Here is a 12,818-nt window from a genome sequence, read left to right on the forward strand (position 1 = left end):
GTAAAGGGTCGTGAAACCTAGGCCTGCTGACTCTCATTCTTCACATATTGGTCACATGTGAGCTGTTATTGGCAACTAACTCTCCGGGCGATCCGGATTTCTCAGTAATAGCAGACAGTACTGTACTAAGTATCCCGTTAATCATCCTTCTTACCCGAGGGTGGTGGACCCACAGCCGGGGACATAAGCGGTGAAGGAACGGCGAAGGGGGAACTGAGTCCTCCGCTAACACTTCGTGAGATATTAACTGACTTCCCCTGCTTATGCCCTCTCCCACTCGGCGGCGGGCCAAACGCCGCCCCGCCAAAGCCAAGTCCAACGCCTGTTCCTGGTGTCGGTGGGACACTCGCACTGCTAGTCAAGGGAGGTGCAGATAGATATGGTGAATAGGGATATGGACTTTGGCCGGTGAATCCACCTGAGGCGGGCGTGTTCGCGTAGGATGCGTACGGTGAGGAGGAACCTTCGACGACCCAACCTGGGCCTTGTCTGACGACATTCGTCGAGTTTTGTGCAGTGGAACGTACACGCAACTGTCCGCCGGCCCATTTTCGCTTCACACCAGTAGCTTCAGCGGCTACAATTCCCGGAGTGGTATCTGCCCCTGAGACGGCATCCGCTGCGCGAATGGCGACACGAACGAAATACTGCGCGCAGGTGAAAACACCACCAATGACACCAACACAGCTACGAGGATATGTCAATCTTGAGTAATGAACCAAGAAGATTCCCCTACCGTATTATGAATTGTACCAACGAGGTTGTGCGCTGGTGGATGCTGATAACCATTGGGTCGAGATCGAACTTGAAGAAAATACCGGGGACTCCTTCATTGTGCTCCAGCTTACGGGTGTAGTGAGTAACGCTGTATTGGTTTGTTTCGAGAGGCCGACTTCGGGGGGCAATGTATGTAGTTGGAACCACATGCAAGAAGTATTGATACACCATGAACGCTGTTAGTCGATGAGTCTGAGTACGAACTGAGAGGGAAAAAACGTACGGTCTTTTGCGATCTCAACTGAGTAGTCAAGGGGTTGAGAGATATCGGGGAAGTATGGTCCGAACGAAAACTCGCTGATCACATGGGACAAGTTCATCTCTGGAAAATATTATAGCATCTATACTCATTGAACATGGTTGCAACTACTCACTATTGTGTTCCACATGGATGTGACTATTATAGCCATGTCCGAGTGTTGTAATATGTAAATTAGCTGGTTATATTATTAATAAGAGAAGGGGGAGCATGGAGGGTCAACATACCAGTCACTTTCTTGACCTGTAGGGACCCATAGATACGACATGCACTTCCATCCTTCTCGTGGTTATATGTAGGGCGAAACTCAGGTTCAGCGCGGCGGAACCAAGAGAAGAGTCCACGCGACTTTCTGGATTGTGAGATTGCCTGGCGAGCAGAAAGAGCCTTGGCATGTTCCCTGAGTGGCGATTGAAGGGTAAGAGGTGAAAACGCTCATAGAAATTATGACTTACTTGAGAGTTGTTGCTTGGCCAATATCGAAATGAGTCTGTTAAAGTGAGTTAGATGAATGCTCGCCCTGTGGAAGATATATCAAACGTACACCCTCCCGACGGAACGCATTGCTGAGGAATAAGCGGTCACCAACTACATCACGCAAGTCCACACTAAGATCTGCGACAAGTCTCTGGTTCAGGGGCAGAAGCTCTGTGATTAAGGGAGTGGAAGGACTTACATTGACAAGGCATATTGACTACCACATCAACGTTCACATTCAAATGGGTCTGGCCCTGGGAGTCTATGCTGAATTCATAATCTGGCCAACCCCAGATATACTCTCCAATATCATTTAATACAAGTAGGAATGCGATGAGAGCGACCAAAAGAGTGAAGAAACCGCGGGACTCTGAGCGGGCCTTGTAGGTTGAAGGAAGTTTTGGGAATGCATCGAAACGTGCGAGAGGAACAACAGCATCGAGCTGGTCTAGTATGGAGGGCCCGGACATCGATGACGATGAGCCCTGCAGTAGCAGAGCAAGCTGAAGTTAATCGTAGTAGTAAGTGTAAACAAGTGCTAGAGCATCGAACCGACGTGTCATTAATAAGGACCCCGAATACCTCTAGTCATATTATTATTACAGTGCTGATCATCGTCGATTTCATCGACTTTATCATCATCGGCAATGACGACAAAACGCAAAAATTCAGATACGATCGATCTGACAACGTCCTTTACACTGTCTACACCGTTACCGGCGCCATCTACTAGCAGAAACCGTCTTCCGCGCTCTGCTACCAGTTCCAGGAGTAGCTCACATGCTTCTCGTTCACAGAGTGGCGGGCCAAGACCAAGCGAAGATACGATATTGTTACCAGATCATGAAGAAGAAGACCTCTCGCATCACAGGAGAAAGAGACGAAGAATTGATTTCGGTGGAGAAGAACAGGACAACGTGCACCAGCTGCATGAAGCACGTCCGAGTCTACTCTCCAATCCCCCAGAGAATAATGTTTTAGAGGCAAGCACCTCGTCACAGGTCGCATCAAGCTCGCTGCTGTCTAGTTGGAACATGGCTCCCGATCTCATGCTAGAATCATCTTCATCTCTGGACGAGGAGCTAGGGCTAATTGACCAACCACCGCTCACCCAAGAGTCAGTAGCATCCCAAGCTTACTCAGATGCTGCAGATGCAGGAACTGAAGTTGACATCATGGAACAAAGGGGAACATCCCAATCGGTCTCCGAAATAACCAATGTTCCTCCAGACGACGTAGTCGTGGTTAGTCCCACATTGTCACCGCGTCGAACTCAGCCTTCACTGCGCCCAATCGTCATCGATGATCCTATTCCCCTAGAGATGACGGGTACATTCACACCCGAACCAGCTACAAGTCAGGACACTCATGTTTTCTCCCCTGAACGCCACATCTTCCTCATCGTCTGCGCCGGAGCTACTATCCGCTTATACGTGTCCCATTTGCTTCTCGCCTCCCACTAACGCAACTCTGACACCTTGCGGTCACATTTGCTGTGGAGCATGCCTCTTTGCTGCTGTCAAATCCACAGTGAAGCGGAACATGGTGATTGCTATGGACAGAGCCCCTGTTCCAAGGTCAATTTTTATCTTTCATACTCTTTACGCCATTGTGATTCATCATTTGACCGATCATACTCAGATGCCCCGTTTGCCGCGCTGAAATACCTGGGTGGGATGGACGAGGGGGAGGGGTAGTTGGGTTGAAAGTGGAGGTTGTTTATTCTCTTTGAATTTGAGTACGCCTCGTGTGAAGCACACATGCATATGTCAGTATATTCACCATGCTTGAGACACAACATCTTCTGGTCGAGACCATATAATTCCAATAACGACCCTTCTAGAAATCACATAGCAGTGCAATCATGACCGTCCCTTTCCGTGTCACCGCGGTCGCCACGAAACCAAATACTTCTGTGACTGATTGAAACGCCATGTCGTTTCAGCGTGGTCGTATTGATATTAACGATCGATCATGGTCGAGCCCGAGTCCGTACATGAATATACAGCCTCTTCATAATAGGTAATTACTCCCTCGAACTCGCCTTCACTGCGACATGGCAAAATCATTAAATATTCCACTCAGCGAATTAAATGCACAGTAGCAAGGCGACGAAGCGGGCATCGGTTACGTTCTCGGCATATTTGTGCGTAAGTGCGGTTTGTTTGGCAAAAGCTTTCGATCCAAACAACCCAAAAGCTGATAATCACGACTCAATCGCAACTTGATAAGATAACATCAACCGCTACATCAACAATCTCTCATTTTCAACGTCAAGATTTTTTTTCCAGTTCGCAACAGACATGAGCGCCCGCCAGTCTTTTGTTCCTCGTTCAGCATCTCGTGCTTCTAACCATGCGGCAGACACTGAACATCCGTTTGATATGTCGCTCCGTGACCAGAATTCCCTAGGCCAGCCCCAACGTACTGGCGGTAACCAGAATGAACTTGACTCAATGCAGCCAAAAACAGACTCAGAAAAAAAGGCTCGCTTTTCCGGGCTTATCGGGAAGAAACTCGCTGGAAAACTCGGCTCCGGAGATCATCCAGCGGTCGTAGACGCGTCGTTCTCTAGCGCGTCTGGGCGTTTCACCGGAATCTATCGCCCCGATATGCAATCTTTAGCCATTCCACGCAGCTCTAGCTCTCCATTCCACGGAAAAGGCTCGCCTTTTGTTCCATCCTCCAATCCTGGTATATCTTTTGCTCGACCCACGTCGCCTGTGGCAAAATCTGCATCACACAGAGGAGATTTGACCATTTCAGGTTTCAAAGACGCGCATATATCCACACCAGGTGTCTCAGGGCTCATTTCTACTTCTCGTGTCATTGCAGCGCCTGTCCCTGGCTATGGGTCGTTTCACGATGGCAGGCACGATGACGAACACACATTCAGCTCCAACAAATCTTCCCTAGCCAAGTCACAGCCTGCGCAACTCCTTGAGAGAATCCATGAAGACGTCGAGCCAGAGACAGCAAACGAAGAGGAAGACGAAGCGCTGCTTGACGCTCGCAGGACAAACGTTGTTGCGCATCCCGTGTTGCGCAGGGTGAAGCGCACCATACAAGGCACTCAGGAGGACGAGGCTGGTTTCTCACCCCCCGACGAGATTGGATACATGCGTAGAGTCAAACGGGTCAAGATCGACGAGTTTCCCTGCGAATTGGAAGATAGCCGTCCTGACGACACTAGCCACTCCGGCATCGACCATACTCAACTACAGCCTGATATTGATGACAATACGGCTCGTCAATCTTCACCACCCACGGGCCAAACTGGCGCGGGTTCCGCGGAGGAACACTCTCTCGATGGCATGTTTGCGAACATGGATTCGTTCCTGGACGTGGATACTTACCTGGGCCTCCTTCACAAGTGGTCTACCTGCTCAAGGGAAGAGTGGCTTCAAGGCGCTGAAGGTTCGCGGCTGTTTCCCTGTTTCTTTGCATTTTTTTGCTTCTGCCCCTTTCTGCCTATCAAATTTCCGTCAAATTCTTGTTCACACAACATCTGATTTGTTGTTCAAATGGGTGCTAACTGCAGTCGTGTAGAAATTGTCGACCAGTTTAAAGATATCATTGACTCCGTGAAGGAGAACCTCACGTGCGTGCCTTTTGAAACACATCATGTCCCTGTCTTGGGGTGGAGTCACTGATCATGATCACACCTCCTGTTCATTATATAGAGCCAACGTCACTCTTTACTCACACCTGGACGACCAAGTGCGCGATCGCCGTGAGGAACAGGCTCAGCTCACCGAACATTTGAGGCGAGGACTGGGATCGGCCAGGACGGATCTGATCGCTATTTGCCGGGGAAAGTAAATTGAGGCTGTGTGGTTAATGCTGCGGTGAGATGCTTATACGACGTGCCTTTTCACCTCCTATACCGAAGACAACTTGGACTTCATATGAGATTATGCATGTGCTTCGTAGAACTCAGCGATTCTAGTTTTCAAATGTCAATTTGCAAAATCGCAATCCTATCTTTTTCTTTAGATCTCAGGGTGAAGCGAACGGTAAAGACGTCGGAGTCGGACGTTTGAGTTTTTTTTCTTCAAATCCGGAATGGCACCATTGGAGGCGCATGGGCTCCTATGTAACATTGACTGCAAGCTGGTGTAAGACTCATCTAAGAATATTTTCGTTTCCTCGGCCTCTAACAGAGACGATTTAAATCCGGGGCATTTTCCGCTCTTGATATCGATGACGGTAACGTCATAGTAGAGCGCCGATAACGACGATTTATTTTTATGTAAGAATGATCAAGCAGTACCTTGGCAATCGTCGCGCACAAAATTAGCACCCTTGCCTCATCGTCTCCTCCCTCATGCCAAGATAAGCCTTAGAACGCCTTAGACCACTTTGCCAGTTGCCTGCAGACATCCAATTCAGGAATATTTCTCACACTAACAAATAAGGTACGGCAATTTCTCAAGTTCCCGCCACTCACCTTGTCACGGTAGGTGCTTGCGGCAGCCTTGTGTTTATCCAGTAACTTTGTAACGCAAGGCTCAGGCGTCAATGCTTTAATGCACCTTATCTCTCTGGTCACGCCGATAGAAGGTCTCCCTGAGACTTCTACCGACTTCTATCTCCCAATGCGAGGATACCTCGTGCACAAATCACCGTGGCGCTCTATCAGAAGTCTTTTTTCAGCATAGAACAGGAGAAGCGTTCGTCGCACCATGAAATACAGCCGTTCAGTCATTGGTGCAAGTAATCACCGGTCCCTGTGAAGACTGTTAGGCCTGGGTCGCACCACAAGTCATACAGACAATATGTTGCTGTACTCAGACGTGTGTCGTCATACTGTTGTCATACTTTTTGGTGTGTCGCGACAAGTCGCGGCTACATACTAGTAATACTCACGACTCTATCTTAGCGACGTTTACGCGACGAGAGAATTCATCGGTTCAGGTCGTATACGAACGTTGCTGGCCTGATCAACATCGCTACATTGAAAGGTTTACACTTCGGAAGGACGAGGCTTATCTGAGTAAGAATTTGAAATGAAACTTTGGTTACCTCTGATTACAATTTCATAAATCAACTACTCGTTGCAAGTTCACATTAACGAGGAGAGGTACCCCCCGGTTGCCGCATCAGTCAAAGGATAGCACCGCAGCCAGTGGATCCTATCCTGAGGTATGAGCGTATCGCTCTGCATATATTGTAGCAGACTGAAGTCTTTGAACAAGGTCTCGGACTAGGAATATCATGTTTAATCGGGTGATAAAGCGGAGTGCTGATAGATCGTTTCCACACCACCCCTCCTGAGTTCTTATCATATGGCGTGATGCTTTGCCGTCGGCCGCATTGTCCCTGAAGTTACTTCACAGTTAATTTTTGCAAGAACTTCTTCGGCACACCTCATGGCATATGCCAGTCGTGGCTCCAATGGCCAGAATTTGGGAAGATAGTTTCCGTTGTCCTAGGAAAACATTAACACCACTGCCTCACGCCTGGCCGTGTTATCCGGCCCCTTACGGCAGTTTCTTTGGTCCTTCCGCGGTGCTGTATCTGCTCGTGGACCTTCGGCGAACGTTCTATGACTTTGTTTTCCCGACATGATGGACATCCGCTGTGGGATAACTTTCAACCTCATGGCTGCGTGGAGTTTATTCCCGTATTCCATTTCAGGATATGCGGACCTTAAAGGTATCTCTGTTATAAAGACTACGTACTCCAAGTTAGATTCGTCATTCTTCAACGAGACTCCTCGATCCAGAAATCCTTCCGGATTCATTATGCCTCCTGGTACTGTTAAAAACTGTAGATCATGTTTTCTTGCTTACTGTCGCACAATAGATCCTGAGCTTGTCTTGGACTCGAAGCGCAAAGAAACGCTACATGAATTTCTCGAAGTGCTAAGGGAGATTGTCGCTCGCGACTCTGCGACAGTTGAGGAGAAACCGCAACAGAGTACAGACAGAAAACAATGTGAGAATATCTATTTTGAGGGCTTTCGCCATTTTGAACCATTTTTAAGATCCGGCTAGCCCGGAAGAAAAACTCGTTTTAGAAGGTATAGAGACCTTCACGAATTTTGAGAAGTGAGTGATCCATTCGACCACTCGCTTTTTTGACTGACCATGGTTGACCCCTTCACTCCTCGAAAGGCGCGTTGAAAGATTGGACAAAGAGGTCAGTAGTTTTATCCGAGATATCGTTATATTTACGCGTCCTTCCAGCTCCGTAATTTTGATAACGGCGCCCGTCAATTGGGCAGCTCAGCTGCACTGCTACTGGCTGCATCCAGACTTCGTGAACGGCTCGTCCGACTCTTGTTCATCTTCCGCGACAATGCAGCCAATCTATTTCCTCGGAGGATCGCACGCCAGTCCAAAGAAACGCTTGTGAATCCAAACATCATGGATCGACGTGGCAAGGCTCATTCCGAAGCTGTCAAATTTCAAGCATTCATAGCGGAGGATGGATTGGCAACTGAAGCCATCCCCCAGGAATTGGATGGTTTTGCGCGAGATTTGCGCATGCTATTGAAGAGTTTGAACGATTTCCCTGAGTTCAGAGATGATGCGGTGAATAGTTCAATTCACGCCTTCGCAGCAGAACTCGAAGTAAGCGCTCTTTTTTGGCCGTGACACTACGTTGACAAAATTCAGTATCGGGCTTCCTGTCTGACGGAGTATAAAGGTACGATAAAATATTCAACGCCCACAGTTACTGGGCTGAATCTTTCACATAGGCTATTTTCGGCTTGCTTCTGTGCAACAATACGTGCACGGACTTACAGCGGAAATCGGAAGTCATATTGACGTTGTAGCATCGAATTTGGCGATGTTCATAGATATCGGTAATTACAATTTTAAAACAGGCGTTCACTGGCAATTGAAATGGAGGATACAGGTGTCCCAACCATTCAGCTTTCACAACAGTATGCGGCCGCTAATCTTTCTAATCTGGCAACATTTGGTACGATATTTTCGGGTGTCACCGCAACACTTTTACAGCTATCGTATGATCACACCAACACTAAGCTGGCAGTATCTGTAAATGCATTTTGGTTTTCGTCGCTAGTTTTCAGCGTCGCAGCAATAGCGACCAGTCTACTTGGTTTGGCATGGACACAGGCCATACAGTGAGCGCTTCGTATTGTCTTCTCTCGCTTGAGTTATAATAACTTGGAAATTAAGCCGCTCCCCAAATCACAGAGTACCCTGGTGGGTATTGACATGGATCAGACGATCACCTCTTGTGTTACTCGTCAATGCAGTTCTGTTCTTTTTTGTGGGACTCATATTGGTCACATACACGATAAGTAATGTTCGTCAGAATCCTTACTTTTCATGACACAGTGCCTTACTATTTGTTGGCCTATAGAACATGGTCACGCCTATCCTGATCACTATATTCGCAGTATGTTTATTGTTTATTCTTATGTACGTCGAGTTCTTATCCATTTGTGACAGACCGTTACGTCCATCGGGTTGGCTTCTTCCTTATGCTGGATTGTATCAGAACGATTTGTATCTATACACCATCAAGGTCACATATGGCTAGAGGACCTCATGTTGGAAACAATCAGACATATCACCGCGCCCATACGGACGATCACCCACCGTATTTACTCAGGTTTCGGTGGACTTCCTTTGTACGTTCGGCGACCCCCTCCTGCCAGATTATTTGAGAGAACGACAGATGATGAACCTGTCCAGAGCGCAGCCCCGACCTCATGCGGTGTCTCTATAGTATCTCCCTCTTCTCTGGAGGATATGGTATCGATTGTCTCGGAGGGAACGCCAGACGAACAAGATGAGGCTAGACGATCTCGTGCTCGAGAACGCTTCAAGAGGGCTGTTCGAACCGTTATATCGATGCAATCATACCCGAGAACTTACGGCTCGCAATCTCTCGATTGGATGCTGCATCCAAGCCCTGCTTCCCGCACCCCTTCCATAGGAGGAAAAGTAATTCGACGTTATGGCCTCTCTACTCTCTCTCAGAAGCTGCAGAATTTGGAATGCACAGAAGACATCTCGCCTCATCAAGCGCTCGTGAGAGACTTGCAATTTTCTCCGGATGGAAAGTACCTCGCGACAGCAAGGTAATTCAAAACGTCCTCTTATTTTTGTGAATTACCCTTGTTTACATTGCGCGTTGACCATAGCTGGGATAAAACAGCATGTATCTTCAAGGTCGCCGTAAGTGCTGATTTGCTTACTAGTCTCACAACAAAATTCGAAGAACCTGACCGTCATGTGCTTAAGGAACCGTCCGCTGATAACCATTTTCTTTATCATGAGAGAGGCTTTACGGAGCAAATACTCTGGTCTGCGAATTTTAATGACGCTGTTATTGCTATCACGATGATTAATTACATCAATAGGTCTGCGTGTGGTGGCCACGTGTTGACTCGGTCTCCTCGCGGCATCAAAATTTGGACAAAAGTAAGCTGTGATTCGAAATTTCTGCACCCTTCTTAAACAGTATCGCAGGATGGCGTTTGCTTGAAAACAATCCGCCGGCCTCATATCGTCCAGTTCTTACAATGGGTGCCTCTTGGAGATAGTAAGTGATGTCGAACTCTGCATGACACTTCCGAAACATAATTATCCATAAGTGTCCGTCCTATCTGTCGAGGGGAGTGAAATTGTGAAACTAGTACGTCCTGTCCAAATCATACAAGATCATAAAACGTGACATTCCTTAGGATAAAGACGGAGAGGTAAATACTACATTTTCGAAGCCAAAGTTAATCCAAAGCATCCGAAAAGGTTCTTGAAACTTACAACTGCGGGCGTGTTCAACTTCGACGGATCGTCGTTACATCAGACGGTCATCGTATAATAGGCATTGGTCCTATAGGGGAAGCGCCTAACGGACTCCATCCCAGTCGTCCTACGAGAGTGGAAAAGCGCATTATAGGCAAGTAAATCCACCCATACGAAGATCAATAACAACTCACGAATATTTCAGTGTATAATACACGTACACGTCTCTGTGAAAGGTGAGCCGCCACTTGCTCGTATCTAATGACAACACGCCTGACATGCGACCCATAAAGTCAAGTACCACTTTTTCAGGACGTAAGCGATGTAAAATTGGCAAGAAACAACACCCACCTCCTCTTTTCGTTCGGGGATCAGGTTCGTAGTTCATGACGAAAAGTAACATGATTTCCACTTATGCTCTGAAATATAGTCCCCTCCTCAGCTCTGGAAGATGGACTTGGTCGGGGGCCGGGGTCGGGCTTCCCGTAATTGTGCGAGACTCACATTTCGTCACGCATTTTTGTCTCCAGTCTCCTTTGAATATGTTGCAACGACATTTGGCGGCAAGAACGACCAGTTCATACTCTGCGCCGGAAAATGTACGATTCTGCGCTGATTTTTCCCAGTCTCTGCTGACGATGTTGTGTAGCTGGAGAAATCCTTATTTGGGATCGAGAATCTGCTAATCTCCTTCATCATATCTATCCTAAGGACCCTGACCAAGATTTAACTTGTATAACATGCAATAGCCTCGCAGGTGACCCTTTTGCATTCGCCGTCGGCGGGCACGACGGCAGTATTCGTATATGGTCCACATTCCTATGTCTTACTCCTATGACTCCAATCCATGATCCACAAGATGTGACGCCCCCCGAATCGCACTACAGCTACTCTCCTAGAGGATGGCATACAGATAGGATCCCCCCGGATAGTTTCCTGAAGGTCGTTACGCCAACTCGGCGGTTGCGATCTCCGAGTATGACGTCGACGGCTTTCTTATCAAGATCGAGTTCGGAATCTGCGTATGGGATGCAAAGAAGTATGAGCGGGAAATCGGATACTTAATTATAATTTATATGCTTATGTTTACTAGACGGCAAGATTGTCATGCCTTCCCCAATATCATATAATAACTTGATTTCACAATTGACAGACACTTCAGTTCCAACTAGCGGTAAGACTCTGCCAGATATGATTCAGTGCATTAGGCAGGATGTCATTGTCAGATACTGCCTGCACGGCATTCTTATGAGCTGTCTATACAGGCGGCTGAGCGATTCAAGGGAACCGTCGCGTCGCCCGAAGCATCATGAGCTCACTGCTTTAATTTGACTCGGATGCAAGGCGGTAATATAGTTCAAACAAACTAGACAGTATGGGTGATGACCAAGCCTCAAACGAGCGGGAAACAATGGAAGCATCAAAAGCGATGATGGATATGGATGCATGCCAGGCTTCGAAGACAGTAGTAGAAGAGATCACTGACTTGGAAAATAGGGGTGTTCCTTATAATCAGAATTGTCAAGGACAGACGGAATGCAAAGTGAAAGGGGGAAATGATCCGTCCTGCATTGCCAAACAGAAGATATATGCAGGATGCCGCGGGTGTAGCGATGAGGCACAAAAATGGACGCTGCCCAAGTGCCAATGTGATGCAGAAAAGAATAGCCGCTGCAACACAATTCAATTACCGATGAAATACGAACCTGTTCGCCAGAGCAAGGCAATTTCACGGTGTAGTCAACGATGACGACAGCACATCGACGAAGATCGAGAGGACACAACAAACAGACCTTCCCAAGGTTGAGCGGGGGCGGAAGATGAGTCTGAGATCAACAGATCTGGTCGGTGACAGGGTGAGGACTCCAGCTCAGAAGCCGCAGGTAAGGTGAAGCCGCGGTGAATAAGGCACGAAGCATATTCAAACGGATGAAGGCACAGCCAGAAATCAAGATGAGATACAATTGGAGGGGCTACAAATCACCACGCTAACAATGTTACAATGAGATTGGAGATGGTGAGGATCAGACTGCGTGAAGCTGTGATGCCCGAAAAAACTGAGCTAGAAATGTCAATGGCTAGAAAAGCGGAGCGATCACGATGCACCCTGGTAGATATTACAATCAGCAAGGTGATGGCGAAGCACGCTAAACAACCAACAAGAAACGTACGAAATTACATGAAACAATTCATCAGTCGGACAGAACATTGAATTGTGTGATATTGGTTACTGGGACAACATGACTACCCGGAACGCGTCTGAACTGGGTGGAGAGTGCGGACGAAAGGTTGAGACATGCGAGAAATTGCTGCGTGGGTTTGCAAGAGATGGCAACACTGTTCCGTCTCCACGTTTTGCGGATCAATATCATTCACACTACAGAGGTATGACAGGGCCCAGAGGTCATACAATATATCTGGTGCGACTCTGCTGCGTGCCTCGTACTCTTGTGCTTCATTGCATATCTGTTGTTAGCTTGAGAACACCATTCAACCGGGATCTCGCTCAGCACAATGGAGAGCGGCGCACCATCCTCGATTATATGCTCCAGGCAGGGACTATCTGCACAACG

General features: G+C 47.7%; 4 protein-coding genes across 4 annotated transcripts; 3 read left to right on the forward strand and 1 right to left on the reverse strand.

Annotated features, from left to right (window-relative positions):
- Positions 1–47: 47 nt before the first annotated feature.
- F5147DRAFT_838983 (endoplasmic reticulum vesicle transporter-domain-containing protein) lies at positions 48–2,028 on the reverse strand. The gene is made up of 8 exons (XM_041444186.1): positions 1,713–2,028; positions 1,581–1,651; positions 1,492–1,526; positions 1,264–1,436; positions 1,152–1,214; positions 1,001–1,099; positions 737–953; positions 48–687 (listed from the first exon to the last, which is right to left on the reverse strand). The coding sequence occupies exons 1-8, from the start codon at positions 1,981–1,983 to the stop codon at positions 138–140; spliced, it is 1,479 nt and encodes a 492-aa protein (XP_041289960.1). The 5' UTR covers positions 1,984–2,028; the 3' UTR covers positions 48–137.
- A 61-nt stretch (positions 2,029–2,089) lies between these two features.
- Positions 2,090–3,409, forward strand: F5147DRAFT_708913 (uncharacterized protein). Its single transcript, XM_041438163.1, has 3 exons — positions 2,090–2,883; positions 2,930–3,090; positions 3,155–3,409. Exons 1-3 carry the CDS (start codon positions 2,161–2,163, stop codon positions 3,243–3,245), a joined length of 975 nt encoding a protein of 324 aa, XP_041289961.1. The 5' UTR covers positions 2,090–2,160; the 3' UTR covers positions 3,246–3,409.
- A 333-nt stretch (positions 3,410–3,742) lies between these two features.
- On the forward strand, positions 3,743–5,474 carry F5147DRAFT_812174 (uncharacterized protein). The gene is made up of 3 exons (XM_041443468.1): positions 3,743–4,930; positions 5,063–5,114; positions 5,197–5,474. Exons 1-3 carry the CDS (start codon positions 3,817–3,819, stop codon positions 5,333–5,335), a joined length of 1,305 nt encoding a protein of 434 aa, XP_041289962.1. The 5' UTR covers positions 3,743–3,816; the 3' UTR covers positions 5,336–5,474.
- Positions 5,475–7,501: 2,027 nt separating this feature from the next.
- Positions 7,502–11,061, forward strand: F5147DRAFT_536741 (uncharacterized protein; the record flags this gene model as incomplete). Its single annotated transcript, XM_041430165.1, has 18 exons — positions 7,502–7,566; positions 7,633–7,657; positions 7,705–8,091; positions 8,137–8,167; positions 8,220–8,327; positions 8,381–8,612; positions 8,668–8,797; positions 8,855–8,890; positions 8,944–9,578; positions 9,642–9,675; positions 9,742–9,803; positions 9,861–9,921; positions 9,970–10,042; positions 10,095–10,139; positions 10,238–10,403; positions 10,539–10,620; positions 10,676–10,844; positions 10,895–11,061. Coding segments are annotated over 18 exons (2,508 nt in total), but the record flags the coding sequence as incomplete, so codon positions are not given.
- Between the last annotated feature and the right edge of the window lie 1,757 nt (positions 11,062–12,818).

This window comes from Suillus discolor (assembly GCF_016758755.1).
Source record: "Suillus discolor strain FC423 chromosome Unknown F5147scaffold_50, whole genome shotgun sequence".
NCBI classification, from domain to species: domain Eukaryota; kingdom Fungi; phylum Basidiomycota; class Agaricomycetes; order Boletales; family Suillaceae; genus Suillus; species Suillus discolor.

Coding starts and splice junctions, on each gene's coding strand:
- F5147DRAFT_708913 (XM_041438163.1), top strand. CDS start 2,161: ATGACGACAAAACGCAAAAATTCAGATACGATCGATCTGACAACGTCC. Junction 2,884..2,929: donor CTACAAGTCAGGACACTCAT/GTTTTCTCCCCT, acceptor TCTGCGCCGGAG/CTACTATCCGCTTATACGTG. Junction 3,091..3,154: donor GACAGAGCCCCTGTTCCAAG/GTCAATTTTTAT, acceptor GATCATACTCAG/ATGCCCCGTTTGCCGCGCTG.
- F5147DRAFT_812174 (XM_041443468.1), top strand. CDS start 3,817: ATGAGCGCCCGCCAGTCTTTTGTTCCTCGTTCAGCATCTCGTGCTTCT. Junction 4,931..5,062: donor GTGGCTTCAAGGCGCTGAAG/GTTCGCGGCTGT, acceptor GCAGTCGTGTAG/AAATTGTCGACCAGTTTAAA. Junction 5,115..5,196: donor TCCGTGAAGGAGAACCTCAC/GTGCGTGCCTTT, acceptor TTCATTATATAG/AGCCAACGTCACTCTTTACT.
- F5147DRAFT_838983 (XM_041444186.1), bottom strand. CDS start 1,983: ATGTCCGGGCCCTCCATACTAGACCAGCTCGATGCTGTTGTTCCTCTC. Junction 1,215..1,263: donor ACAGGTCAAGAAAGTGACTG/GTATGTTGACCC, acceptor TAATATAACCAG/CTAATTTACATATTACAACA. Junction 688..736: donor TTGGTACAATTCATAATACG/GTAGGGGAATCT, acceptor ATATCCTCGTAG/CTGTGTTGGTGTCATTGGTG.